The following is a 27,737-nucleotide window of genomic DNA, read 5'->3' on the forward strand; positions in this document are numbered from 1 at the left end:
CAAAATTGAAGGGGTCCAAAGACGGGCTACAAGAATGGTGGAAGGTCTTAAGCATCAAACGTATCAGGAAAGACTCAATGAACTCAATCTGTATAGTCTGGAGGACAGAAGGAAAAGGGGGGACATGATCGAAACATTTAAATATGTCAAAGGGTTAAATAAGGTTCAGGAGGGAAGTGTTTTTAATAGGAAAGTGAACACAAGAACAAGGGGACACAATCTGAGGTTAGTTGGGGGAAAGATCAAGGGCAACATGAGAAAATATTATTTGACTGAAAGAGTCGTAGATCCTTGGAACAAACTTCCAGCAGACGTGGTCGGTAAATCTACAGGAACTGAATTTAAACATGCCTGGGATAAACATATATCCATTGTAAGATAAAATACAGGAAATAGTATAAGGGCAGACTAGATGGACCAGGAGGTCTTTTTCTGCCGTCAGTCTTCTATGTTTCTATTAAAACTGGACCAACAATCAAAAACCAGTAAACAATACTGAATACCCTACGAAACTGGACTTACAATCCTGGGTCTAGGATGCTTAGAACTACGACGCCTTAAACGTGATCTAAGGGTCTAGCATGATTGGCTCGGGAATTCTGGGAGCTGGAGTCCACAAGTCCTAGAAGAGCCAACTTTGCCTAGCCCTGAGTTAGGGAATCTGGTTTTATGGATCGAATGCTTTTTTCCGTGGCTTGAAAAAAAGGTGGGGGCTCCGGGGAAGGCTCTGCTGCTTCACACCCAGGGCTGGCACGCAGGCCGGCATTCCAGGCTGTGGGAACCACGCTGCCTTTCCAAGCAGGATGTTTCTGCAAAGGCAGACAGGAAGACGGAGCCAAGCCGCCCCGCCTTCGCTTCCAGGAACAACACTCGGATATCTGGCGGCTGCAGCCTGGGGAAGGGAGAGGGGGGCAGCCCCGGAGGGGGCCCTGCAGGCTCGCTTTGACACTTTTTTTTTTTTACAAATAACTCCAGGCAGCGAACATCTCCCATACATTTTCCTCCTCCTGTTTTCCTCACAACCCTGGGGGGGAGTTGGGCCCAAGGTCATCCAACTAGTTTTTGTGCCTAGGCAGGACTAGAGTTCCCAACCGCCTGGTGGATGGACCAGTTATCCAGCCATCTTTTATGCCTAAAGTGGGACTAGAACTCATCAGTGCCTGGTGATTGGCCGAAAGTCACCTAGCCAGCTTTCATGCCTAGGATGGGACTAGAATTCCCAGCCTCCTGGTGATTGGCCCAAAATCATCCAGCCATCTTTCATGAAGGTGGGACTAGAACTCATCAACGCCTGGTGATTGGCCGAAAGTCATTCAGACATTTTTCATGAAGGTGGGACTAGAACTCATCAACGCCTGGTGATTGGCCGAAAGTCATCCAGACATTTTTCATGAAGGTGGGACTAGAACTCATCAACGCCTGGTGATTGGCCCAAAGTCATTCAGCCAGCTTTCATCGCGAAGGTGGGACTAGAACTCCCCGTCTCCTGGTGATTTTGCCTGGTCCCCCAGCCAACTTTCACGCCTAATGCAGAACTACAACTCACCCGCACCTGGTTTCTTACCTGTGCCCTAACTAAGCCAAACTGAGTCAAGTTTAGGACCAAATTATTATTTTTAACAGAAATTGTCACAAACTGAAAAGAAAGTGGGATGGACTCTAACTCCCAGAATCCCCTCCACAGCCCAGCCCTTCGATTCTCATCTTCCACCTCCTGTGGGTCTCCCAAGTCTCCCGAGGGATTTTGTGAGAAGGGGAAGCTGGGTCTCCCTGCCACTTCAAAGGCCACACCTGGATTCCTACACCTGCCCGGATGACTCAAGGCTCCCATTCCAGGAAGAGAGGTTTCTTCTCACACCCTCTTAGGGACTCTGGGTGGGAGGACTTGCCTGCCTCTGAAAGGGATTTATTGAATCTTTAAATAAGGCTCCAAGGAATCCCGGGATTTCTTCTACAAGCATCTCAGCAAGCTCCAGGGACCCATCAATCAATCAACCAACCAACCAACCCATTCAATTTAAACAGCCCCTTGATTCGTCTTTGAGTGATTTCCCTTCCCCTATTAATACACAGATGGATTGGTACTACAGATCCCATGGCCCTTGGCTAACAGGGTTATGGGAGATGGGGTCCAATGCATCCAGGTGAGATGGGGGAGGGGGACTCTTGGCCTTCAAACGTGCCCCCTCCCCAATTTCTTCCCTGCCGAATGAGCTCTCTTGGCCAACTGGCAGGAGGTGGACTTGGGGACTTCCCGGGTCTGGCCGGGACCAAATGCCCCCTCCCTCTTTTAAAAAGGAGCCATGAACTGGGGAGGGGGCACAGTCACGGTGGGGGGGCACCCGAGGCTATTGTGCCCCCCCCCTATGCCAACCTTTCCCAAAAGCCGAAGAAGGGGTGAAGAAGCTGCTTGCGAGACAGGCTCACAATGGGGCGATGTTCCGCTCGAGGGCGCATCAAGGGGGGCTTATGGCTGGGGACCCAAAGACGGCTTGTGTTGTGTTGTGTAGTTCCAAAACGAGCTCCATCCCGCTCGTAGAATGCGCAACTTGCAATGCCTGCCGCGCACCAAGCAGGATGGGCTCCGGCACTCTGCACATGCTCCCCGGCATCGGCTCCATGTCCAGGATGTGGAGCTGGTGCCGGCATGTGCAGAGCACCCAAGGCGGTGCCGGTGAGCATGTGCAGAGCGCCCGAGCCCATCCTGCTGGTACGTGGGAGGCGCCGTCGAGGCATTGCGAGTTTCTATGAGCCGGATGGAGCTTGTTTTGGAAACATGCAACACAACACAACTCAACACAACACAAGCCGTCTTTTGGTCCCCAGCCATAAACCTGCTTGAAGCGCCCCTGAGCGGAGCATCGCCCCGTTGCGAACCTGTCTTGCAAGCAGGTTCTTCACACCTGGAAACACTCGATGCAATGCAACACAACTCTACTCAACACAACTCTACTCAACACAACGCAACTCAACATAACCCAAGGAGTCTTTTGGCCGAGGGGCGGGAACAGCCTCTCCTTGCAGCCCGGCCGGTGCGATGCCAACCCGCTCCGCACACACGCACGCACCCGTCGGGCCCCGGGCTCGTTCCGGCTCCACTCCGGAGCGAAGGGGGCGGGCTCCGTGACTTCCTCCCCGGGGCCGCCCATTGGCCGCCCCGCCTGTCACTCCGCTCACTTCCTCCTCGGGGGAGAAGAGAAGGGGGGGCAGGCGGAGGAGCGAGGAAAGTTTGTCCGGCGGGGCGGGCGCTGCTGCTGGGTCCCGCGGGGGCAGCCGAGACGCCCGAGGGGCAGGAAGAGAACCGGAGAGCGCATGGCCTCCTTCCCCGCCGCCCCACTCCCGCCCGCGGGCGCCCCCGAGCCCATCCAGCCGGCCCTGCCTGCCTGCTCCTCCTCCGTTGCCGCCGCCCCGCCCGGGGTCTCCTTCCAGCTGCAGATCGGGCTGACCCGCGAGTACGTCCTGCTCCCCGCCGCCTGCGACCTCGCCCACGTCAAGCAGCTGGCCTGCTCCATCGTCGACCAGAAGGTGAGCCGGACCACAGGGGCTGCACTCGCCTTCATTCAGACTGATTGATTAATTAATTAATTCCAGGGGCCGTCCTTAAGGGTAAGGGGAGGCGAGGAAGGGGGGAGAAAGAGCAGCCTCCCCAGCCCGGGCAAAGGGGAAAAGGGACCACCAGGAGAGCAAGGCAGAAGCCACCCTCGCTTTGACTCCGCGGTCACTAGAGGGCTGAAGGAGCCGCTGCTATCTGGAGAAACCCGGGCCTGCGGGAAGGGGTTCGAGGCCGCAACCACTAGGAGTTGGGAAGCCCCGCCCTCCCGCAGGGTCTCGTGCAGGGTGGCTCCGTGACTTCTTTCCCCCTTCTTTAGTCCTTCCTGCTTGGCTTAAGAGCACTTGCAAGAGGCTGATGAGCTGTCCGGGGCGGTGGTGGGGAGGGCCACCACTGCCCTTTGGCCGGCCAGGTGTTATGGTTGCACAGGTGAGTCCGAGGAGCCTTCACAGGTGATGTTTGTGCTTCTCCCATTGGACTTTCTTGGTGGGTTTGGCTGTTCCCCCCCCCCCCCCCTTAGAAAACGTTTCAGTTCGCCGGGAACTTTTCCAAAGCCAAGGAAAGTCCGAGTTGCCTTCTTGATGGGGGGGGGGGGTTGTTGCAGTGGAAGCACCTTTGGGACAGGTGTGTTACAACCTCCCACGCAACCTGCCCTCCTGGAGTTGCCCAGGCAAGACTTTTGACCGAGGGGCTTCTTGGTCAGCGGAAGAAGGGAGCCCTTAAGCTGGAAAACCGGTTCTGGGTCCTTGCGAGCCCAGCTCAGCTCTTCGGGCAGGTGTGGGGCAAAGATCAAAGGGCCAGGAATGCCAAAGGTCTCTGGGTCAGCCGCTTGCTTGGAGGGAAATACAAAATACATCCGAAATTAGGAAGCGTCAGAGTGGAACAAAGAACCCTGGTAGATCCGTTCTTGCTTCTGGACTTTCCCAACCCTCTGCAGAAATATATTTATTTTTTAATTTTTTAGAAAGAAAATACTGTATAATCTTTACTGAAGATAAATAGGGGATACATAAAGCAAAAGGACTGTGCAAATATTGATACAAATGTATATGAATTTGAGTATATACATATGTCAGTGTTTCCCAACCTTGGTAACTTGAAGATATCTGGACTTCAACTCCCAGAATTCCCCAGCCAGCAAATGCTGGCTGGGGAATTCTGGGAGTTGAAGTCCAGATATCTTCAAGTTGCCAAGGTTGGGAAACACTGACATATAGATTTGAGTATATGAGTTATAAGTCGAAGTACACACTTATATATATATAAAAGAGGGAGGGAAAGCTTTATCCTTCTTATTGCAAATAATTTGAGAGGGGGGACATATCCTTTGCAGCTTCCTCTTCCTGTTTTCCCCAACAACCACCCTGCGAGGTGGGTTGGGCTAAGAGAGAAAGAGACTGGCCCAATAGTTTTTAACCTCTGGTTTTGCAAACTTTGCCAGCTTTGTCAGGGTTGAAATGAGACTTGAACTCACTTTTCTCCTGGGGAATTGGCCCGAAGCCCCCCCCAGCTGACGTTCACACCTAAGGCAGGACTAGAACTCGTAACCTTCCTCTTCCTTAGCCTGGTGTCTTAACTATCGACTCTCGATATCAAATATCCTCCAAAAAAAATGTGGAAACGCTTCTTTTTTGCCAAAAAAAAAAAAAAAAAAAGAAGAGGAGGGGGCTTAAAGTTTGTCATGCTGGATAAATTGTTCCTCCACCCCCACAGTTGTGGTTGGATTTCACATGCAGAATAATTAAAAAAAAGTTGGAAGGGACCTTCGAGGTCTTCTAGCCCAGCCCCTGCTCAAGCAGGAGACCCTAGATTAGGGCTTTTCAAATTTGGCAACTTTTAAGAGTTTGTGGACTTCAACTCCCAGGGTTCTCCAGCCAGCCAAATTTGGGGACCCCTGACCATTGCAGACCCATAACTGCCCAGTCTCTCCTTAGAAACCTCCAGTTTTTAAACAGAGGGGTGTATGTACCCCAGTTCATTTGGAAACAATAGTTTTTAACCTCTGGTTTTGCAAACTGGAAAAGCGTCGGCCTTCAACTCCAGTTGCCAAGTTTGAAAAAAACATTAGTTTTTAGGGTGTTCAATAAGGGTGAAATAAGGTTCAGGAGGGAAGTGTTTTTAATAGGAAGGATGGGGGCACCATCTGAGGTTAGTTGGGGAAAGATCAGAAGCAACGTGAGAAAATGTTATTTTAATGAAAGAGGAGTAGATGCTTGGAACAAACTTCCAGCAGACATGTCTGATAAATCCGCAGTATTTAAATTTAAACATGCCTGGGATAAACATATATCCCTCCCAAGATAAAATACCGGAAATAATATAAGGGCAGACTAGATGGACCAGGAGGTCTTTTTCTGCTGTCAATCTTCTGTGTTTCTATGGTATCAACAGGACATATACAAATTTATTTATGATTTGTATTTATATGCTGCTCACTGCAAAAAAGGACTCAGGGTGGCTAGCAATAATCTTAAATACAAATATGGCAGCGCTTCTTGAATGACAAGCAGGAGAGAGCGTAGACTTCAGGAAGCCACAGGGGAGTATCGAACCGGGGGCCGGGAAATCCCCCAAAATAGAAACAGGGGGAGGTGGGGGTTAGAGAACGGAGAGGTGTGACGCCGACTTTAAAAAAGAAACTTTCGCGCTGCCACGTTGCGGCGACTGCATGCAGAATTGCGCTTGCTGGGCTCTGAAGTTTGCATTTTGCAGGGGGCCCTTTGCATTCAATTGGGGGGGGTCTTCTTTGGAACCTGGGGGGGGGGAGAGGACGGTCCGTATGGGGTTTTAAAAATATTTTTTATTTTATTTTGTTTTAAATCAGTAGGAGCGCCTACCGCTCCGCTCTTGTCAGAGGTTTCTGTATTGTTAAGGCAGGTAATAATAATAACAATAATAATAATAATAATAATAATAATAATAGTAATAGTAATAGTAATAGTAATAATAGTAATAATAATAATAATAGTAATAATAATAATAATAATAATAATAATAATAATAATAATAATTTATTAGATTTGTATGCCGCCCCTCTCCGAAGACTCAGGGCGGCTCACAAGGTAGAAGAAGCCAGCGCAGAGGGCCTCCCTGGTGGGTGCTGAACTTGAACTCAGAGCCCGGGTGGGGCAGGCGAGAGAGAGAGGCACGGTTAGAAAGACACTGGTGTGTCACATCTCCAGTCACAGCATAAGTGATGTGGGGCTTGGGCGATGGGGCTGAGCGCGGCTTTTGAAAGCAGCGGAAACGGCAGCTGGGCCCTGCTCGCTCGGCGGCAGGAAAGGGAAACGGTCGTCCCGCTTTGGAGAGCGATAATCTTTGGGGGCGACTCCCGGATGGAAACCGCCCTCTCTCTATCCGATGTGGTCAGGAGGAAGGCTGGAGGAGGGACAGGGCCTTTTTGGACTCCCGGTGGGGGGACGGGGACATGACCGAAACATTGAAATATGTTGTAAAATCACATGACAAATAATGTATTTTCTTGCACAATAACTATGTACACTACTAGCAAATTAGGTAGGGGGTTGGACTTGATGACCTGCATGGTCCTTTTCAACTACAACAATAAAGATAGATAGATAGATAGATAGATAGATAGATAGATAGATAGATAGATAGATAGATAGATAGATAGATGTTAGATAGATAGATAGATAGATAGATAGATGTTAGATAGATAGATAGATAGATAGATAGATAGATAAATAGATGTTAGATAGATAGATAGATAGATAGATAGATGTTAGATAGATAGATAGATAGATAGATAGATGTTAGATAGATAGATAGATAGATAGATAGATAGATAGATAGATAGATAGATGGATGATAGGTAGGTAGGTAGGTAGGTAGATAGATAGATAGATAGATAGATAGATAGATAGATGTTAGATAGATAGATAGATAGATAGATAGATGTTAGATAGATAGATAGATAGATAGATAGATAGATGTTAGATAGATAGATAGATAGATAGATAGATAGATAGATAGATAGATAGATAGATAGATAGATAGATAGATGGATGATAGGTAGGTAGGTAGGTAGGTAGGTAGGTAGATAGATAGATAGATAGATGATAGATAGATAGATAGATAGATAGATAGATAGATAGATGGATGATAGATACGTAGGTAGGTAGGTAGGTAGATGTTAGATAGATAGATAGATAGATAGATAAGAATTCACTAATCGCATAAATACACTGAGAAACAGTTCGCTTAAATACACGAGCCAACGAAAATATTTGACCGATCGTCCTTCTTTCTTTTCCTTTCTTTCCTTGCTCTTTTCCCTTTTTCTTTTTTTCCCTTTCTTTTCTTTCTTTATCAGGCATAAAATTTAGTCTAGGCGTAAGTGATAACTGGGTAATTAAATAAGAACAAATTATAGTAAATACACTTAATTGATCTAGAAAAAAAGAAGGGTAAACTGCTGAAGCGTGAGCCTAAAAACCTTAAAGAAAATGACCAAATGTGAGAAAAAGGTCCTGAAAGAAAAACCCAAGCTCTGCCCAGCTGCTTTGCAAAAGTCCTTGTTTCATGCCGTCGATCCTCCACCTTCAGAGGCAGCCTACCTTGGAAATGCCCGATCCTAAAGGCAGAGAACCAACCCACGGCTGGGCTCTTGGTGTGTTTTCCTGGCTGCACATCTGGTTTCCAGCTGTTGGCCTTTGGAAACCCTGAACCGGATAGGAAAGTCCTGTAGGAAGAGGGGGGGGGGAGGCAGTCCCTGATGCAATCCACAGTCGGGTGGAATAGTTCGCCCCCCCCCACCTAAAAAAAGACTGGCATTTGTGCCAAGGGTGTTTTTCCAGTCTGCTCCCTCCTTGCAATGCCATCTGGGTGAGTCACTGGCATTGCCCCCCACCTTTTCTTAAACTCAGCCTGCTTTTATCAGCCCTTAAATTTATTCTCGGCTTTTATAAGTTGTTTTTCTTTTTTTAATTATTATTTATTTATTTATTTATTTATTCTTTGTCCAATATACAATACATATGAAAGGGAATAGACATTAAGTGGTATATAAAAGATAGGAAGTGAAGAGGAAGAGAAGTAGGTGGGAAGGGAAGAATATATATGATAAAATGGAAAGGAAAGACAATTGGACAGGGGACGAAAGGCACATCAGTGCACTTATGTACGCCCCTTACTGGCCTCTTAGGAACCTGGAGAGGTCAATCGTGGAGAGTCTGAGGGAGAAATGTTGGGGGTTGGGGGTTGACACTATTGAGTCCGGTAATGAGTTCCACGCTTCGACGACTCGATTGTTAAAGTCATATTTTTTACAGTCAAGTTTGGAGCGATTAACATTGAGTTTGAAGCTGTTGCATGCTCTTGTGTTATTGCGGTTGAAGCTGAAGTAGTCGTTGACCGGAAGGACATTACAGCGAATGATTTTGTTTATTTATTTATTTATTTGTTTATTTATTTATTTTTTAATAATCCTTATTAAGTATTTACAGTAGAAACAAAAAACATGAAAAGAAAAACAAACACAAAACACGACTTATACCGACACCTAAACATATGTAATCAATAATATTTACAATTAAAAAAAAAATTCTTTAAGAATAAATTTATTAATTATATAAACGTTAAAAAAGACAGTACATAATCTTTTAACCTCTGTTTCATGCACGTTTACATTAATATTGTATTGGGCAATGTTTTAAGTCAGACAAACAAATTATAGAAAGAAAAAGAACAGATGGAAATAGAAAAAAGAAAGGTAGAAACATCTAAGGAAGGAAAGGAAGGAAAAAGAAGCAAGAATGAAAGAAAGAAAAAAAGAAAGAAAAGGGGAAGGAAGGAAAAGAAAGAGAAGAGAAAAGGAAGGGAAAGAAAGGGAAGGAAGGAAAAAGAAGCAAGTAAGAATGAAACAAAGGAAAAAGAAAAGAGGAAGGAAAAGAAAAGAAAGAAAAAGAAGCAAGAATGAAAGCAAGAAAAAAAGGAAGAAAAGAGGAAGGAAGATAAAGAACAGAAAAAAGGAAGGAAAAAGAAGTAAGCAAGCAAGAAAGAAAGAAGGAAAAAAGAAAAGAGGAAGGAAGGAAAAGAAAGGAAGGAAAAGGAAGCAAGAAAGAATGAAAGAAAGAAAGAAGAAATAAAAGAGGAAGGAAGGAAAAGGAAGGAAGGAAAAAGAAGCAAGAAAGAATGAAAGAAAGGAAGAAAAAAAGAAAGGAAGGAAGGAAAAAGAAGCAAAAAAGAATGAAAGAAAGAAAGAAAAAAAGGAAAGGAAGGAAGGAAAAAGAAGCAAGAAAGAATGAAAGAAAGGAAGAAAAAAGAAAAGGAAGGAAGGAAAAAGAAGAAAGAATGAAAGAAAGAAAGAAAGAAAAGAGGAAGGAAGGAAAAGGAAGGAAGGAAAGGAAGGAAAAGGAAGCAAGAAAGAATGAAAGAAAGAAAGAAGAAATAAAAGAGGAAGGAAGGAAAAAGAAGCAAGAAAGAATGAAAGAAAGGAAGAAAAAAGAAAAGGAAGGAAGGAAAAAGAAGAAAGAAAGAAAGAAAAGAAGGAAGGAAGGGAGGAAGGAGAAGCCAAAGCCAAGCCAATCTGTGCTGCAGAGGAATGGGGGAAATGAACCGGACCAGCCCTGCAGAAATCACAGCAGAGGAGATTTGCATAACCGCCCTTGGTGCCAGGAGCCTCGCTTGGCTGCCCCGCCCGCCTGCCTACCTGCCTGGAACACGCCTGCTTCCTGTGCAGCCCTGGGCCTCCACCTGCCTGCTGCCTGCCTGCCTCACGTTCAAATTCACCTCTCGGCCTCCCCTGCCTGCCTTGCCCCCATCTCGTAAAACGGGTGCCAATTTGGCAGCGCCACAATGGGCCCCCTGCCTTTCGGTTTCTGCAGAGGTTGGGTGCCCCGAGTGAGAGAGAGAGAGAGAGAAGGAGAGAGAGAAAGAAATAGAGAAGGAAGGGGGGAGAGAGAGAGAGAGAGAGAAGGAGAGAGGAAAGAGAGAAGGCGAGAGAACAAGAGAGAGGAGAGAGAAAGAGAGAAGGAGTTCATGAAGAACAAGGGGACACAATCTGAGGTTAGTTGGGGGAAAGATCAAAAGCAGCATGAGAAAATATTATTTGACCAAAAGAGGAGTAGATGCTTGGAGCAAACTTCCAGCAGACGTGGTTAGTAAATCCACAGTCACTGAATGTAAAGATGCCTGGGATAAACACAGATCCATCCTGAGATAAAATACAGGAAATAGTATCAGGGCAGACTAGATGGACCAGGAGGTCTTTTTCTGCCGTCAGTCTTCTAGGTTTCTATGTTTCTAAGTCTTTCCTGAGAAGTTTTATGCTTAAGACCTTCTGCCATTTCTGCAGCCCGTTTTTGGACCCGTTCAGTTTGATCCATCTCTTTGTGTAGGTGAGGTCCCCAGAACTGGACACAGTATTATTCCAAATGGGGTCTCACCAACGCTCTATACAGCGGGATCACACTCTCCCTCTAGCTATGCAGCCAAGCCTTCGACCGCACGGTTCCCCCATTTGGAGACGGTCAGAAATCACGACTCCTCCATCCTTCCCTTCTGAGGTTTTTGCTAACCCAGCGTTGTGTCTCTGACCCGTGCTGCTCTTTCTGTCTTGCAGTTTCCCGAGTGTGGATTTTATGGCCTCTACGACAAAATCCTGCTGTTCAAACATGACCCTTCAACAGCCAACATTCTGCAGCTGGTCCGAGCAGCCTCCGACATTCAGGAGGGGGATCTGGTGGAGGTGGTCCTCTCAGGTAATGGGCCTCGCTTAGGGCAGGCAGTGGACGGATGGGGTTCCCTAGTTGGGTCATGAAACGTCTCCCAATAAAATCCCCAAGCTCAGGGAGCACCAAGGACCCCACCGTCCTGCTCTTCCTCCCCCTCTCACAAAGTCCATTTCCTTCCAGCCCTGATGATGGTACTTAGTTGGGTCATGAGACGTCTCCAAATAAAATTCTCCAAGGTCAGGGGATTGTGGTCCTTATCTTCTCCTTTCTCCTCCTCCTCAACTTTCTCAGGTTCTCTAATATAAAAGTAAGTTTAGCAATCAGGTAAATACATCAGCAGCTAAACTTGATGAATTTTAATTTGGAGTACATTTAAAAAAAAATAATCTGTTTTAGCGATAAAATAAGGCAGTTACTTACTTACCTTGTCTTCTGCTAGGTAAAAACCCTCTTTAAAAGTTTGGTTTGAAATTTGGAGATCAGGAAATGAAGAGGTTCGCTGAGCTCACCAAAAGGAGGAGGAGGAAGAAGGGAAAGAAGGGGAGGGGAGAGAAAGGAAAGGCAAAAAGAAAAGGAAGGAAAAAGGAAAGAGGAAAGGATGGAGAGTGAAGGAAAGGGAAGGGAAGAAAGGGAAAGGGAAAAAAGAAAGGAAAGGAAAGGAAAGAGGAAAGGATGGAGAGGGAAGGAAAGGGAAGGGAAGGAAAGGAAAAAAGAAAGGAAAAGGAAAAAGGAAAAGAAAGGAAAAGGAAAAAAAGAAAGGAAAAGGAAAAAGGAAAGAGGAGAGGATGGAGAGTGAAGGAAAGGGAAGGGAAGAAAGGAAAGGGAAAAGGAAAAGAAAGGAAAAGGAAAAAAAGAAAGGAAGGAAAAAGGAAAGAGGAAAGGATGGAGAGTGAAGGAAAGGGAAGGGAAGAAAGGAAAAGGAAAAAAAGAAAGGAAAAGGAAAGAGGAAGGAGAAAATGATGAAGTGAAGGAAAGGACAATTCTATGGCTATTCCTTCCTCCCCTCAGTTTCTCACTCGCTCCCTTTCTTTCTCTCTTTCTTTCTGCAGCCTCAGCTACATTTGAAGACTTCCAGATCCGTCCGCACGCTCTCAACGTCCACTCCTACCGGGCCCCGGCATTCTGCGACCACTGCGGAGAGATGCTGTTCGGTTTGGTCCGCCAAGGCCTGAAATGCGACGGTAAGAAAACTCTCCCTCCCTCCAAGAATGCTAGATTCGCACTTGGGACCGGCTGGTAGAACGGGGTTTATTTGGGGAAAGGGTGACGGGAAAGCTACAATAGGGAACTGGTTTTTCTCTAGGAGATGCTGCAAATACCTCCAAACACTCTTTGTTTTTTCTTTGTTCTATGTTTGTTTTGTTTTTCCTTTTCTTTTAAGTGTAGTGGTATTGATTTATGTACTATTGTACATACAGTGTTCCCTCGATTTTTGCGGGTTCGAACTTCACGAATAGCCTATACCACGGTTTTTCAAAAAATATTAATTAAAAAATACTTCGTGGGGTTTTTTTCTGCACCACGGTTTTCCCCACCCAATGACGTCATACGTCATCGCCAAACTAATAATTTTTGCAAATAAATAACAAAAAAAATAATTATTGTTAATAAATAATTATGTTTATAAATATCAGGATCACTAAGTGTCTTGTTCAATGGTGAGTACTAGTAATAATGGTGAGTAAATGGTTGTTAAGGGAATGGGAAATGGTAATTTAGGGGTTTAAAGTGTTAAGGGAAGGCTTTTGATACTGTCCATAGCCAAAAATGGTGTATTTACTTCCGCATTTCTACTTCGCGGAAATTCGACTTTCGTGGGGAGTCTCGGAACGCGTCCCCCGTGGAAATCGAGGGAACACTGTATATAAAATTTATATTTAAAATAAATAAATAAATTAAAAATAATAATAATTTAAAAAAGGGATTGTTAGAGATTTCACCCCTCCCCTTTTTATGATGGCCACTGCATTATTATTATTATTATTATTAATAATAATAATAATAATAATAATAATAATAATAATAATAATAATAATTGTATGCCGCCGCCCCTCTCCGTAGCCTAGATCTCTTATTTGCCTTGGAGGAAATAAAGTCTAGCAGCAAGAACGCGCAATCTCTTCCTCGTAAAAGTCTTTATTTTCATTTTACATGTGGGGGGAAAAATGTCCAGAAACATCTGGAGAGGACCAGAGTTTGGACCATCTGAGGCTGAGAGAGAGACATCAAACGGCATCATGTTTTTAAGCTGGGTGTGGACTCCAAGTCCCAGGATTCCCTAGCTGGCCTACTAATTAAACTTGTGTAAACTTTCCCACGCAGTCCCGGAAGAAAAAGGGTGGATACACGTAACCTTTACAAGACTTTCAGCTCACAGTGTGAAAGGAATAAATGAACCGTTGTTAAATTGATGCACAATAGGAAATGAATGAATGGAAGTCAAGGTTATTTGAAGCTAGCAAAATATAATACTCAAACAAAAGTAAACAAGTTAACAAGCATGCAAATATAAAAGATTGTTATATATTCACATAGGATATTTAAAATATGTCATTGATAGGCCGTAGAAATTGAGGGTGAGCGGGATGGTGGATGTTGTGCATGTTGAAGGTTTTCTATTCCAATATTTTTATATAAACACTGTATAACTTTACTGCCAAAGTATTTAAAGTGATTATTTAGGGAAAGATTTTAATTACTTTCCGGGCCCATTGGCCTCTTCCGCCCCCCGCAGGCTGTGGCCTGAACTACCACAAACGTTGCGCCTTCAACATCCCCAACAATTGCAGCAGCGCCCGGAAACGCCGCCTCTCGTCCACCTCGCTGGTCAGCTCCCAGTCCTTGCGGCTGTCCATCACGGAGTCCTTGCCCTGCGCCTCGGACGAACTGGTGAGTCAGCCCTGCCTCCACCCCCCCTTAAGTCCCCCACCCAACCCATGCCAGGACCTGAGGCAGCTTTGCTTCAGCTCTGCCTTGAGGACTAGAAACATGATGTGCCTGAGGCGGAGCATGAATTCTCCTTCATTAGGGTGTCGCTTATATGATTCAGTGATTTCTAAGGCACTCCAGAGCAACTCTCCTTCCTTCCTTCCTTCCTTCCATCCCTCTTTTCCTCCCTCCCTCCATCTCTCCATCTCTCCTTCCCTCTCTTCTTTCCTCCCCTTTTTCCTTTTTCATTCCCTCCCTTCTTTCCTTCCTTCCTTCCATCTATCTGTCTTTTCCTCCCTCCCTCACTATCTTCCCTCCTTCCACCCTCTTTTCCTTCCTTCCTTCCTCCCTCTCTCCTTTCCTTCCTTTCTTTCTTCCATTCCTTTTTTCCTTCTTCCCTCCCTCCCTCCTTCCTTCCTTCCTTTTGTCCATCTGTCTTTTCCTTCCTCCCTCCCTCCCTCCCTCTCTTCTTCCCTCCCTCTCTTCTTCCCTCCTTTTTTCCTTCTTCCTTCCCTCCCTCCTTTCCATCGGTCTCCTCCCCCTCCACTGACCCTCCCTCTCTCCTTCCGCTTGGTCTCCCGTCCAGAGCCGGAGCTCCACGGAGATCTTCCCCCGCCGGCTGACCTCCTGCACCTACATCGGCCGCCCCATAGAGCTGGACAAGCTCTTCCTCTCCAAGGTGAAGGTGCCCCACACCTTCCTCATCCACTCCTACACCCGCCCCACCGTCTGCCAGTTCTGCAAGAAACTCCTCAAGGGCCTCTTCCGCCAGGGCCTTCAGTGCAAAGGTGAGGAAGGGGGCAGGCCTGGGGAACTCCCTGCTACCAGAGATTTGCAGCCTGACGGGGGCGAGGCTGGCTTTCTGCAGCTAGGGCCCGTTTTGTTCCTGGTCTCTCCCTGCTGGCAGCCGATGACATTGCATCCCTTGAGCCAGCCCATTTTCAGGGACAAAGGGGGAGAAAGTGACATTTTGGGGGGAGGAAAATGGCTTCCCCTCTCTCTCTTTCTCTCCTCCCTCTCCTCAAACTCTCCTCCAGATTGCAAATTCAACTGCCACAAGCGTTGTGCGACCCGGGTGCCCAACGACTGCCTGGGAGAGGCATCCTTTAACGGTGGCGGTAAGTTCCAAAGACATCCTGGGTTGCAGGTGGGACAAGATGGGGTTGGATGGGTGGAATTTTATTCTGTGGGGGGCAGGAGGGATGTTGCAAAGCTGACCTCCCAGTACTGTTTCTAACTGAGCGATTCGCTTAACAACGGTGGCAAGAACATCATAAAGTTGTGCATGATGTTCTTAACCACTTTGCTGGAAATCCTGGTCCCATCGCGGTCGTTAAGGTGAGGACTGCCTTTTTTTGGTCCCTCGTTTGACCGTTTTCAAGATACTCACGGATCGCAACGCATCAGGGTGATCCAATCTCTGGCAATCACCGGTTATTCCTGAGCCTTGAGGACTAGAAACCTGACTGCGCCTGGGATCAGCTCTGGAGTCGCCTCACTGGATTCCTCTCCTCCTCCTCCTCTCCCCCACCCCCAGATGTGCCGATGGAAGAATCGAGTGATCTCAGCGAGGCGGATAAGAACTCGCTCATGGACGAGTCCGACGATTCCGGGATCATCCCAGGATCCCATTCGGAGAACGAGCTGCGCATGGACGAAGATGTGGAGAGCCTCCAGAAGTCCCAAAGGTGAGGCAGGAGACCCCAGGCGCGCCATCCTCTCGGTTCTCAAATTCTGGTCGTAAGTCGAGGACTGGTCCCTGTATTACAAATCCTCCTCTTCTCTCAGTTTCGTACCCGACGTAGATAGTTCTGATTTTTTTCCAGGTCTTCCAGTGAACCCACTCCCCATGGCGGCATACAAATCTAATAAATAATAATAATAATAATATAAACAAACTAACAATGAATGCTTGTATGGATTGACGCACTATGGCTTTAAGAGGTAGTGTTGCAGAATTGCCACAAGAGGGAGCTAGAAGAGTGATTCTCTCTCTGTTACTTCTGATATTTCTCTGTTTGGTGTTGCTGATTCACTGTGACTGCTGTAGTAAGAACTGTGTGCTCAATAATAGTTTATGTATTTGTAAGCTTGTAGTATTGTTAGTGTATTGAGAGTTAATGACTGATTTGACTGTGCATGACCCCACCCCCCAACCACGCTGACCTGTGCCCCCTCTCTCTGCCTTCTCTCCCCCCCCCCAGCTCCATGGGGTACATCCCCTTGATGCGGGTGGTACAGTCAGTCCGCCAGACGACACGGAAGTCGAGCACGGCCCTGAAGGAAGGATGGATGGTGCACTTCAGCAACAAGGACACCTTGGTGAGCGGGAGGGAGGGGCCGACCCCTTCTCCTGGGGCTGCTGGGGATTCTGGGAACCCATCAAGTCTTAAAGGGGCCACCTTGGGAAAGACCCCGCCCCTTGCTCAATTGAAATAGATGGGGAATTCTGGGAGCTGAAGTCCACCCATCTCCAAGTGCATTAGCAGGCTGAGCAAAGAAGGGGGGGTTCATTGTGAGAGAAGCCCCTTCCTCTGCTTTCCCTCCAATCCCCAAACAATTTTCTGTTTATCCCCCTTTTCTGCAGCGGAAACGTCATTACTGGCGGCTGGACAGCAAGTGCCTCACCCTGTTCCAGAACAACAACAGCAACCGCTACTACAAGGTGAGCCTGCCTCCTCGGGGGGGTGGGGGGGTCTCCAGGCAAACAAATGGGCTAAATATGGACCCCTTGACCACCAGGGACTTTTGGGGAGGGGGTCTGCTGTAACAGTTGCTAAGCCAACGGTCGTAAAACAAGGACCTATCTGGGGAGAAGAGCGGATTTATTGTCGTTTCCCCCCCACTCCTTCCAGGAGATCCCGTTGTCCGAGATTTTGACCGTGGAGGCGGCTCAGGATTTCTCCCTCGTGCCGTCCGGCGCCCACCCTCACTGTTTCGAAATCATTACCGCCAACGCCACTTACTACGTGGGCGAGAACGGCGCCCCCGGCAACTCCCAGCATGGCGGGGACGGCCTGGAGCACGCCAAGGCCTGGGAGACGGCCCTCCGCCAAGCCCTCATGCCCGTCGTCCTGCAGGGGGTGCTGGCGGCCCAGGGAGAGCCCCCCCACCGTAAGTACCGCAGGAGCCCGGATCATAGGGTGGAATTGACACCTCCCCTGACTACTTGGTTTATGGTTTGATTGGGTTGCGTGATTATTTTATTACACGGGTTTTTAAATTGTGTTTTAAACGTTGGATTTATAGATTGTTTGTGATTGTTGTGAGCCGCCCCGAATTATTATTATTATTATTATTATTATTATTATTATTATTATTATTATTATTATTATTATTATTTAGACATATGGCGCCCCTCTCCAAGGACCCGGAGCGGCTCGCAACATACAATACAAAACAATATGAAAACAAATCTAATAGTTAAAACAGTAAATTAAAATCCCATTATGCTAAAAAAACAGTCAGTCTACTCAATCACATCCGTACATAACATTTAATGGTCAGAGAAGAAGGGGGCATGGTCTTAAGGGCGAGGAGGGTGGGGGCAGTGCGAATCTCTGGAGGGAGTTGATTCCAGAGGTCCGGGGGCCGCCACAGAGAAGGCTCTTCCCCTGGAGAAGGCCAACTCTGTGGGACCTAATCGGCCGCTGGGATTCGTGCAGCAGAAGGCAGTCCCATAAGTAATCTGGTCCGATGCCATGTATGGCTTTATAGGTCATCACCAACACTTTTGAATTGTGTCCGGAAACCAATTGGCAGCCAATGCAGTCCGCGGAGGGTTGGAGAACCATGGGCATGTTTAGGGAGGCCCATGACCGCTCTTACGGCTGCGTTCTACACGATTTGCAGTTTCCGAACGCTCTTCAAAGGTAGCCCCATGTAGAGAGCGTTACAGTAGTCGAACCTCAAGGTGATAAGGGCATGAGTGACCGTGAGCAAAGACTCCCTGTCCAAATAGGGCCACAACTGGTGCACCAGGCGGCCCTGGGCACCAGTTAAAGAGGTTTCCCTCCTGTCTCCTCTAGGACAAGCATCTCTGAGGATCTCGGTGTCCAACAGCCAAATCCAGGAGAACGTGGTAAGCGGCCGACAAGCCACCATTCTCCTGCCCTCTGGATCTGATCACCTGTGGCAGGTGACCTCCAGAGCTGACTTCTTTGCCCAATTGCAGGACATCGCCACCGTCTACCAGATATTCCCGGATGAGGTCCTGGGCTCCGGTCAGTTTGGCGTGGTCTACGGAGGTAAACCAACTCTTCCCCGCCAAGGATTCACACATCTCTGGGGAGACTCGGAGGTGGTCTGGAGGTGGGTGTGGACCTACTGACTTCATAACTGCTGGCTAAGAACTCTCCCCTTCTTCTCCTGCCAGGGAAGCACCGGAAAACAGGTAGGGACGTGGCTGTGAAGGTCATTGACAAGCTTCGTTTCCCCACAAAGCAGGAGAGCCAGTTGCGGAACGAGGTGGCCATCCTACAGGTGAGCGCGTTCACCCAACCTTGCAAGGCCCCTGTCGGTGGTCCCTTGCTTTTCATTTAGGTTTAAGCCTCCTGTTTTTTTCACTTTGACCCTCTCGTAGAGTTTGAGGCACCCTGGGATTGTGAATCTGGAATGCATGTTTGAGACCCCTGAGAAAGTCTTTGTGGTGATGGAGAAATTGCATGGAGATATGTTGGAGATGATCCTGTCCTCGGAGAAAGGCCGGCTGCCAGAGAGGCTGACCAAGTTCCTGATCACCCAGGTAGAAATGCTTTCCCAAATCTCTTTCTCTTTCCTTCCTTCCTTCCTTCCTGCGTCCCTCCCTCCCGCCCTCCTTTCCTCTTTCTCTTCCTTCCTCTCTTTCTCCTTCCTTCTTTCCTCCCTCCCTTTTCCTTCCTTTCTCCTTTCTTCCTCTCTCTTTCTCCTTCCTTCCTCCCTTCCTTCCTCCATCCATCCCTCCCTCCCTCCCACCCTCCTTTCCTCTTTCTCTTCCTTCCTCTCTTTCTCCTTCCTTCTTTCCTCCCTCCCTTTTCCTTCCTTTCTTCCTCTCTTTCTCCTCCCTTCCTTCCTTCCCTCCTTCCCTCCCTCCCTCCCTTCCTTCTCTCCCTTCCTTCATTCCTTCCTCTTTTCTTCCTCCTTTCTTTCATTATTTTTCCTTATTTCTTTCCCTTTTCCTTCCTTTCCTCCCTCCCTGTACTTACTGGTACTGTACTTAACTTAGAAATTTTCTTAATAAATATACTTTGAAGAATGTAACACAGGGACCTGTCACTAGGTGGCGCCAGAGTCCTAACTAAAAATAATGCTTCTGCCTTGATCTGCAAACTAGTGCTCTGATTAGAGATTTGTTCCCAGGGGATTTATAGGTTCCTTAAAGCCAAGAGGAGAAATCCCCCTGGGGGCTCTCAGGTTGTCTCTTCTAGCATCCTCGGAAGGACTCCAGCCCTCTCGGAAGACAGACAGGGCTTTCTTGGTCCCCTTTTCCTAAGTTGTCCACACGTCAAATGTAACTTCTGTTCTTCGCTTCCGATCCTTTAATCCCATTCCCCTAAGTAACATCGTCAGTGCTAGGAGGGGATGGGGTCTGCAGAGTGAAGGAGAGGGACCTCTAACACTGAAGACGTTGCCTAGTTGGGCAATGAGACGTCTGAAGAAATCCATCAAGTTTAGAGAGCAGCAAGGACCCTCCTCTTCCTCCTCCTCTTCCTCCTCCTCTTCCTCCTCCTCTTCCTCCTCCTCCTCTTCCTCCTCCTCCTCCTCCACCCTTTTCTCCACTCCACAAACACCATTCCCTTCCAGAATTGATGATGTAACCTAGTTTGGTCATGAAACGTTGCATGAAAAGTGCCCCAAGGATGCCACACTTCAATCCTGGGTCACCAAGATTCTCTCCTGTTGACACTAAAAGTCCCTTGATGGTCAAGTTGTTTCCTTTGGATGTTTCGTGTCTGTTCAGGTCCTGGTTGCCCTCCGACATCTTCATTTCAAGAACATCGTCCACTGCGACCTGAAGCCTGAGAACGTTCTCCTGGCATCGGCCGAGCCCTTTCCGCAGGTAAAGCCTCTCTTGCACCCGGGCTCCTCCTGGGCTCCCCGGACGAAGCAGGCCAGCTTCCGTTTCACACCCCAAAATCCGAAGTGGGTTTGTGGGGCAGTTAACCACCATTCTCCCAAGACCCCAAGTGAACTGTGAATTCTTCCCCCCTGAGAATCCATGCAAGGGCTGCCATGAACGCAGCCTGGTTGAAAGACTGAATAATAATAATAATAATAATAATAATAATAATAATAATAATAATAATAATAATAATAATTATTATTATTATTATTATTATTGTTGTTCTTGTTGTTGCTGTTGTTATTATTGTTGTTGTTGTTGTCAACACAACCCAGCAAAGGAGATCACTATTTATTTGGTTGGTTGGTTGGTTGGTTGGTTGGTTGGTTGGTTGGTTAGTTAGTTAGTTAGTTAGTTAGTTAGTTAGTTAGTTAGTTAGTTAGTTAGTTATTAGATTTGTATGCCGCCCCTTTCCGTAGACTCGGGGCGGCTCACAACACAATAAAAACAGTTCATAACAAATCTAATAATTTACAATTTAAAATATTAAAAAAAAACCATTATTAAACAGACATACACACAAACATACCATACATAAATTGTATAGGCCCGGGGGAGATATCTCAGTTCCCCCATGGCTGACGACAAAGGTGGGTTTTAAGGAGTTTGCGAAAGGCAAGGAGGGTAGGGGCAGTTCTAATCTCTGGGGGGAGCTGGTTCCAGAGAGTCGGGGCCGCCACAGAGAAGGCTCTTCCCCGGGGCCCGCCAACCGACATTGTTTAGTTGATGGGATCCAGAGAAGGCCAACTCTGTGGGACCTAATCAGTCACTGGGATTCGTGTGGCAGAAGGCGGTCTCGGAGATATTCTGGTCTGATGCCATGATACTATGCTGGATTTCGTATTACATCCCCAGTCGGACGCTTCCCAAGCACCTAGGACTGCATGATCTAGCGGCGAATTATGTGTGCCGATCCCAGTAAAGCGGCCTTTTGCAATTGACAGGTGGAGCTTTTGTCAATTCCGATGGTTCTCAAATGTCCACTGAGATCCTTTGGCACTGCATCCAGTATGTAATAATGATAATAATAATAATGATAATAATGGTAATAATGATAATGATAATGACAATGACAATAATAATAATAATAATAATAATAATAATAATAATAATAATAATAACAAATTGGATTGATATGCTGCCCCTCTCCAGGGACTCAAGGCAGCTCACAACAGATCAAAACAATATACAGTACACTATACATATCTAAAAATCCAATTAATATAGCTAGAATGTCTTTAAAAACCCTAATAACATTTAAAACCACTCATTCCCATTCGCACAGCAGAACCTACTTACGTGTAAGTGAATGCATGTAGTATGAATGCCTGGCTCTTGGTTTAAAAAGAAAAGAAAAATAACCATGTTTTTCCTTTCACACCTGTTCTTGTGCTTGCCGTTGGCAGAGGAGAACCAGGTGGGTTTTGGCTCTTGGGAGCGGAAAGGAAGGGGAGGGGATGCGGTCGGTGGAAATTAGTACCCCAAAATCTCAGGGCCACACCGTGCGTTTCATGTTTGGTGTGAAAGACGAGGCCCAGGAGTGAAAGTTCATCTTGAGTTACAGGTAGCCCTTCAGAAGAGAAGGATTGAGGGGTCGTGATTTCCGACAGTCTCCAAATGGGGGAACAGTGCGGTCAGGCGGTAGGGAAAGCAAGTAGAATGCTTGGCTGCATAGCTAGAGGTATCACAAGATTGTGATCCCATTGTATAGAGCGCTGGTGAGACCACATTTTGAATAATACTGTGTCCAGTTCTGGAGACCTCACCTACAAAAAGATATGGATAAAATTGAACAGGTCCAAAGACGGGCTACAAAAATGGTGGAAGGTCTTAAGCATAAAACGTATCAGGAAAGACTTCATTGACTCAATCTGTAGAGTCTGGAGGACAGAAGGGAAAGGGGGGACATGATTGAAACATTTAAATATGTTAAAGGGTTGAATAAGGTTCAGGAGGGAAGTGTTTTTAATAGGAAAGTGAACACAAGAACCAGGGGGCACAATCTGAGGTTTGTTGGGGGAGCCATGTGAGAAAATATTATTTGACTGAAAGAATAGTAGATCCTTGGAACAAACTCCCAGCAGACGTGGTTGGTAAATCCACAGTGACTGAATGTAAACATGCCTGGGATAAACATATATCTATCCTAAGATAAAATACAGGAAATAGTATAAGGGCAGACTAGATGGACCAGGAGGTCTTTTTCTGCCATCAGACTTCTATGTTTCTATGTTGGTTTCCCCCATGGACTTGAACCTGGGACTCTGCGACCCATCATAAATACGAGTCAGGGGCCAAGCCATCTGAATTTGGATCACCGGGGGGTGGGCAGAGGTCGTAGATGTGAAAAAGAACCCTATTTTAATGCCGTCGTAAGTTTGGACGCTCATTAAACGGACAGTCGGAAGTCGAGGTGGGACCGTGGGCTCAAACACCCCCCCCATCTGGCCTCCACAGGTGAAGCTGTGCGACTTCGGCTTCGCCCGCATCATCGGGGAGAAGTCCTTCCGGCGCTCGGTGGTGGGCACGCCCGCCTACCTGGCCCCCGAGGTGCTGCTCAACCAGGGCTACAACCGCTCGCTGGACATGTGGTCGGTGGGGGTCATCCTCTACGTCAGCCTGAGCGGGACCTTCCCCTTCAACGAGGACGAGGACATCCACGACCAGATCCAGAACGCCGACTTCATGTACCCGCACCAGCCCTGGCGGCAGATCTCCATCGGAGGTAGATCCGGTCCCCCTGCAGGGAAGGGGGGGGGGGGCTTCAACTCCCAGGATTCCCCAGCCGGCATCGCATCTTCCTTCCTCCCTGCCTCCCTTCCTTGGGCATCTTTCCATCCTTCCTTTTATTTCTACCTTCTCTCTATTCCTTCCTTTTCCCTATTCCTCCCTCCCTCCATTTAGCCTCTTTCAGTCCTTCCTTCCTTCCTTCTCTCCCTCCCTCCCTCCCTCCCTTTCTTTCCTTCCTCTTTCTTTTCTTCCTTCCTTCTCTCTATAATTTTCTACATTTTCTCTGTTCCTTCTCTCTTCCATCCTCCCTACTATTCCTTCCTTTTCTCTATTCCTTCCTTCCTTCTCTCTCTCTTCCTTCTTTCTTTCTTTCCTTCCTTCCCTCTCTCTCCTTTCTTTCTTTCCTTCCTTCCTTTCCATTCCTCCCTCCCTCCCTTCTCTCTCCCTCTTTCTTCCCTCCCTCCCTCCCTCCCTTTCTCTTCCTCCTATCTATCCATGCGTCCATCCCCACCTAGCATCACTCGGATTGAGTTGGACAGCGGAATGTGTGAGTCCTGGTTTTAAGGCTTGCTTCTCCTCTTGCCCCACCGCCCTTAGCCATCGACCTGATCAACAACCTGCTGCAGGTGAAGATGAGGAAACGTTACAGTGTGGATAAGTCCCTCAGCCACACTTGGCTACAGGTAGGTGGAAGAGGGAGGGGCTGTGTTGAATCGCTCCCGAACAAGTGGTTCACTCTGGGTCAGTCTGCCCCACTCCAGAAGCCTCTGTACATTTGGGCTGTAAGAGCCTTGAACCAAGGGGACCTCGGAGGTCTCCGGGCTTGGCGGTTTCCTTGTTGACGTTTCATGACCCAACTAGGGAACACCATCAGTGCCGGGAAGGAGTGAGACTTTGCTTTCACAATCTTTGTGGCTTTCCCTCTCAGTGTGGACAGGAATATGGTCAGTGTGGATAGATAGATAGAAGGAAGGATGGAGGGATGGAGTGATAGATAATAGATATAAAGATAGAGATGATACTTAGAGATATACAGTATTAGATAGATGATAGATAGATAGATAGATAGATAGATAGATAGATAGATAGATAGATAGATAGATAGATAGATAGATAGATAATGTTATAAGATGGATGGATGGACAGCCAGCCAGACGGATGAATAGATAGATAGACAGACATAATATAAGAGATGGATGGATGGATGCATAAATAGATAATGTTATGAGATAGATGGATGGAGTGATAGATAATAGATATAAAGATAGAGATAATACTTAGAGATATATTAGATAGATAGATAGATAGATAGATAGATAGATAGATAGATAGATAGATAGATAGGTAATGTTATAAGATGGATGGATGGACAGACAGATGGATGAATAGATAGACAGACATAATATAAGAGATGGATGGATGGATGAATGGATGGATAGATAGATAGAGAGAGAGAGAGAGAAAGAGAGAGATAGAGAGAGAGATAGATGTAGAGAAAGGCAGATTAGATGAATAGACGGATGATAAATGACAGCTAGCTAGCTGGGTCATTCTTGGTTCTTTGGGGTGGTCACCAGCTGGTCCCTACTCCGCCTGCAAACACCGCAAACCTGCCTTGTGGTCCCCCCTCCTCCCCCCACCTCCTGTTCAGGATTACCAGACCTGGCTGGACCTCCGCGAGCTGGAGAGCCGGATGGGCGAGCGCTACATAACGCACGAGAGCGACGATGCCCGCTGGGAGCACTTTGCGTCCGAGCACAGCCTGCAGTACCCCGAGCACCTGCGCGTCCGTCGGCTGCAGGAGGAAGAGGAGGAGGAGGAAGAGGAGGCCAAGGAGCAGGAGATGGAGATGCAAGGCCTGGCCGACCGGGTCAGCATCCTCTGAAGGCAGGACGGAGAAGGACCTCCAAACTGGAGAGGACCTTGACTGGGGCAGCCCCCGGCCCCTTCTCTTGAATTCGCACTCGGCACCTCCTCAATCATCTCATTTGCGGAAGTTGGAAAACAACAACGACAACAAAAGAAACGGAGGCTATCGGGAGATCTTTGGCTGCTCCGAGGCCACAACTACTAAGACCCAGAACAACGGCCACATGCTCAAGGTAGTCATGTAGAGTGGGTAGAGTTACCATGAAGGCTGGGAGAGAGAGAGCCCTGCATTTGTTGTTCCCTTTTTTCGACAGGTATGTGTTTGTGACTTTCTTTGTGAGGTTGCATTGGTTCAGTGAGGCTTCAGTCTCTGGGGAGGGTGAAAACGACCCCCCCTCTCTCTGGAGGCTGGAAATGGCCCAGTTCCCAACTTCTGCTGGGCCCAGTAGACCCGTTTTCCACCCTCCCCAGGCTCTAGAGGAGTGTTTCCCAACCTTGGCCACTTGAAGATATTTGGACTTCAATTCCCAGAATTCCCCAGCCAGCATTTGCTGGCTGGGGAATTCTGGGAGTTGAAGTCCAGATATCCTCAAGTGGCCAAGGTTGGGAAACCCTGCTCTAGAGCCATGAACCTATGGCCACAGGTGGCACACTGAGCCATATCAGAGGGTGCACGAGATTTTGCCATGTTTCAGCTCCAGCGCGCATGCACACACTGGCCAGCTGTTTTTTTGGCCTTAGGAAAGGCCGTTTTTGTCCTCTGGACGCATCAGGGAAGTTTCCCTGAAGCTCCAGAGGCAAAAAACATCCCCTAACGAACAAACCGGAAGTTCGGAAAAACGCACTTCCTGTTTGCCGTTGTGCGGTTTGTTTGCACTCTGGAGGGTTCAGGGAAGTTTCCTGAGTGCAAAAAATAGCACAATGGGCAAACAGGAAGTGTATTTTCTGAACTTCCGGTTTGCCTGTTGTGCTGGGGCTTTAATAAATCTGAGTGACAGTTCGTCTCTTCGATCTCTGAATCGGTGATTTCTCAAGGTTGCTCCCTTGAAGTGGGCTCGGACGGGGGATTCTGGCGATTTGGGCGAACCGGTTATAGCTACTTGCTGCCCCGGCACTGTGGCATGTTATTTAGGCATGTTTTCAAGCAGCGCATGAGAGAAGGCACATACGTGGAGCACTGGGCGGCGCATACATGGGAGTGTGCAAGCGAAGTGTCCCTCAGGAGTTGGGTGGCATATAAATCAAATTAAATCAAATTAGATGAAATCAAATTAAATTAAATCTAATCAGATGAAATTAAATCAAATTAGATGAAATTAAATTAAATTAGATGAAATTAAATTAAATCAAATTAGATGAAATCAAATAAAAATAAATCAAATTAAATCAAATTAGATGAAATCAAATCAAATTAAATCAAATTAGATGAAATCAAATCAAATCAAAACAAATTAGATGAAATCAAATTAAATCAAATTAGATGAAATTAAATTAAATCAAATTAGATGAAATCAAATCAAATAAAAATAAATCAAATTAAATCACATTAAATCGATCAAGTGAGCACGCAAGTGTGCACACATGCTCACAATTGCAAACCGGTATGGAACATAAATGAATACCAGCCCTGAGTGAAGAAGACTTCAACTCCCAGAATCCCCCAGCCGGCAGAAGTCCGTCCTTCCCGCTTCAAGTGTGGAAGCGTGGAAAAACGCTGCTTTTCATGAGTTAGCGGAGAGGTGACGTTGCTGTCAAGCGACCCAAAAACTCCTTCAAGTAGGACGCAACTTTTGGGCAACAAAAACCGCCTCGCCCCTCTCATCCTTCCAAATCTTGGCTCTTTCCTTTCCGCCTCCCAAGGGGCTGTCCGAAGTCGGCCGTTTGAAACAGCCATCACCGCCAAAGACTGGCTCCTTGTGAGCTCGGACAAAGCCACTTTCTCTTCCAGGACAGAGTAGTTGCCGCCAAACCATGCGGGCTGGCCAAAATCCATGCGCCAGAAGGGGAGAAGAGGAAACCCCAGAGAGGGAGGGGGGGAAATTGCTACATGGTTCCCCCTCCCTTAAAAAAATAAGTAGTATTTCTCTTTGAAAAATTCAGAGCTTTATTCTGCACATCCGTTGTTGAAGGATTCAGTAATTTTTGGACCGAACAGGAATTCTCTATCTAATTTAATGCTTTCCGTGGTGGTCAGCTATAGAAATATTGCTGTCCCCCAGCCAGGCTGGTGGGAAGGGTCAGTCTCAAGTAGTTGGAAGTACGGAAGACGTTTTCAAGGCTCTGGATCTGAGGTGGGGAGGAGAAACTTGTGGGTCGGAGGTGGTTTGCAGAACGCAAACCCAGGTGAGATTTTTGAAGATTTCAGCTCCTCATTATTGGCATTTGTTAGGTTAACGGTCCATCTCTACTCCCTGCTATTAAATTTAGCCCTTAACTTTCTGTAGCTCACTGATTCCCCCGGGCACTTAACTGGGTTCACACACCACAGCAAATCTCTGTTTCGCTCATTAGAGCTTGTGGAATAAACCACCATTCATCGGTCAAGGGGAAACAGTCCATTTTTATCGCAGGACAGGCTCTGATGTGGCCACTTTGCGAGAATTGGGCTTGCATGGAAGAGGCAGCTTCCCCTGGACAATTGTTTATATCCTGAAATGTTTTGTTTTGTTTTTTTAAATAACCTGAACGTTGCGCTGTATATAAAAATTACATTTAAATCCTAGCTTTGAAAAGGTGTCTTTGAATTGCGTGGAGATTTGACTGCAGAAGTCAGGAGAATTTCTGTTTTTATCTGTTGCACTGGGAGAAACGCCCATCGGATTCCTGCTTATTGATTTATCTTTCTATTATTATACAGTGGTGCCTC

At 47.0% G+C, this 27,737-nt stretch overlaps 1 protein-coding gene and 1 long non-coding RNA gene across 3 annotated transcripts in view; one reads left to right on the top strand and one right to left on the bottom strand.

Moving 5' to 3' along the window:
- The window catches only part of LOC139174405 (uncharacterized), a 177,322-nt gene that overhangs the window by 139,872 nt on the left and 9,713 nt on the right, over positions 1-27,737 (bottom strand). The window lies entirely within an intron of this gene.
- PRKD2 (protein kinase D2) lies at positions 3,183-27,593 on the top strand. 2 transcript variants are annotated; one of them, XR_011560363.1, is made up of 19 exons: positions 3,201-3,525; positions 11,133-11,271; positions 12,294-12,425; positions 13,979-14,133; positions 14,759-14,960; positions 15,210-15,290; positions 15,710-15,860; positions 16,377-16,494; positions 16,760-16,837; positions 17,028-17,286; positions 18,201-18,253; positions 18,347-18,419; positions 18,548-18,654; positions 18,755-18,916; positions 20,111-20,209; positions 22,730-22,997; positions 23,600-23,685; positions 24,654-25,342; positions 25,474-27,593. XR_011560363.1 is itself a non-coding variant. In XM_070764945.1 (18 exons), the coding sequence occupies exons 1-18, from the start codon at positions 3,313-3,315 to the stop codon at positions 24,885-24,887; spliced, it is 2,610 nt and encodes an 869-aa protein (XP_070621046.1). In that variant the 5' UTR covers positions 3,183-3,312; the 3' UTR covers positions 24,888-27,593. The 2 variants fall into 2 exon arrangements, 1 of the variants encoding a protein (XP_070621046.1); XM_070764945.1 differs by having other exon boundaries at positions 3,183-3,525; positions 24,654-27,593.

Source organism: Erythrolamprus reginae, chromosome 11 (assembly GCF_031021105.1).
Source record: "Erythrolamprus reginae isolate rEryReg1 chromosome 11, rEryReg1.hap1, whole genome shotgun sequence".
Classification (NCBI taxonomy): Eukaryota; Metazoa; Chordata; class Lepidosauria; order Squamata; family Dipsadidae; genus Erythrolamprus; species Erythrolamprus reginae.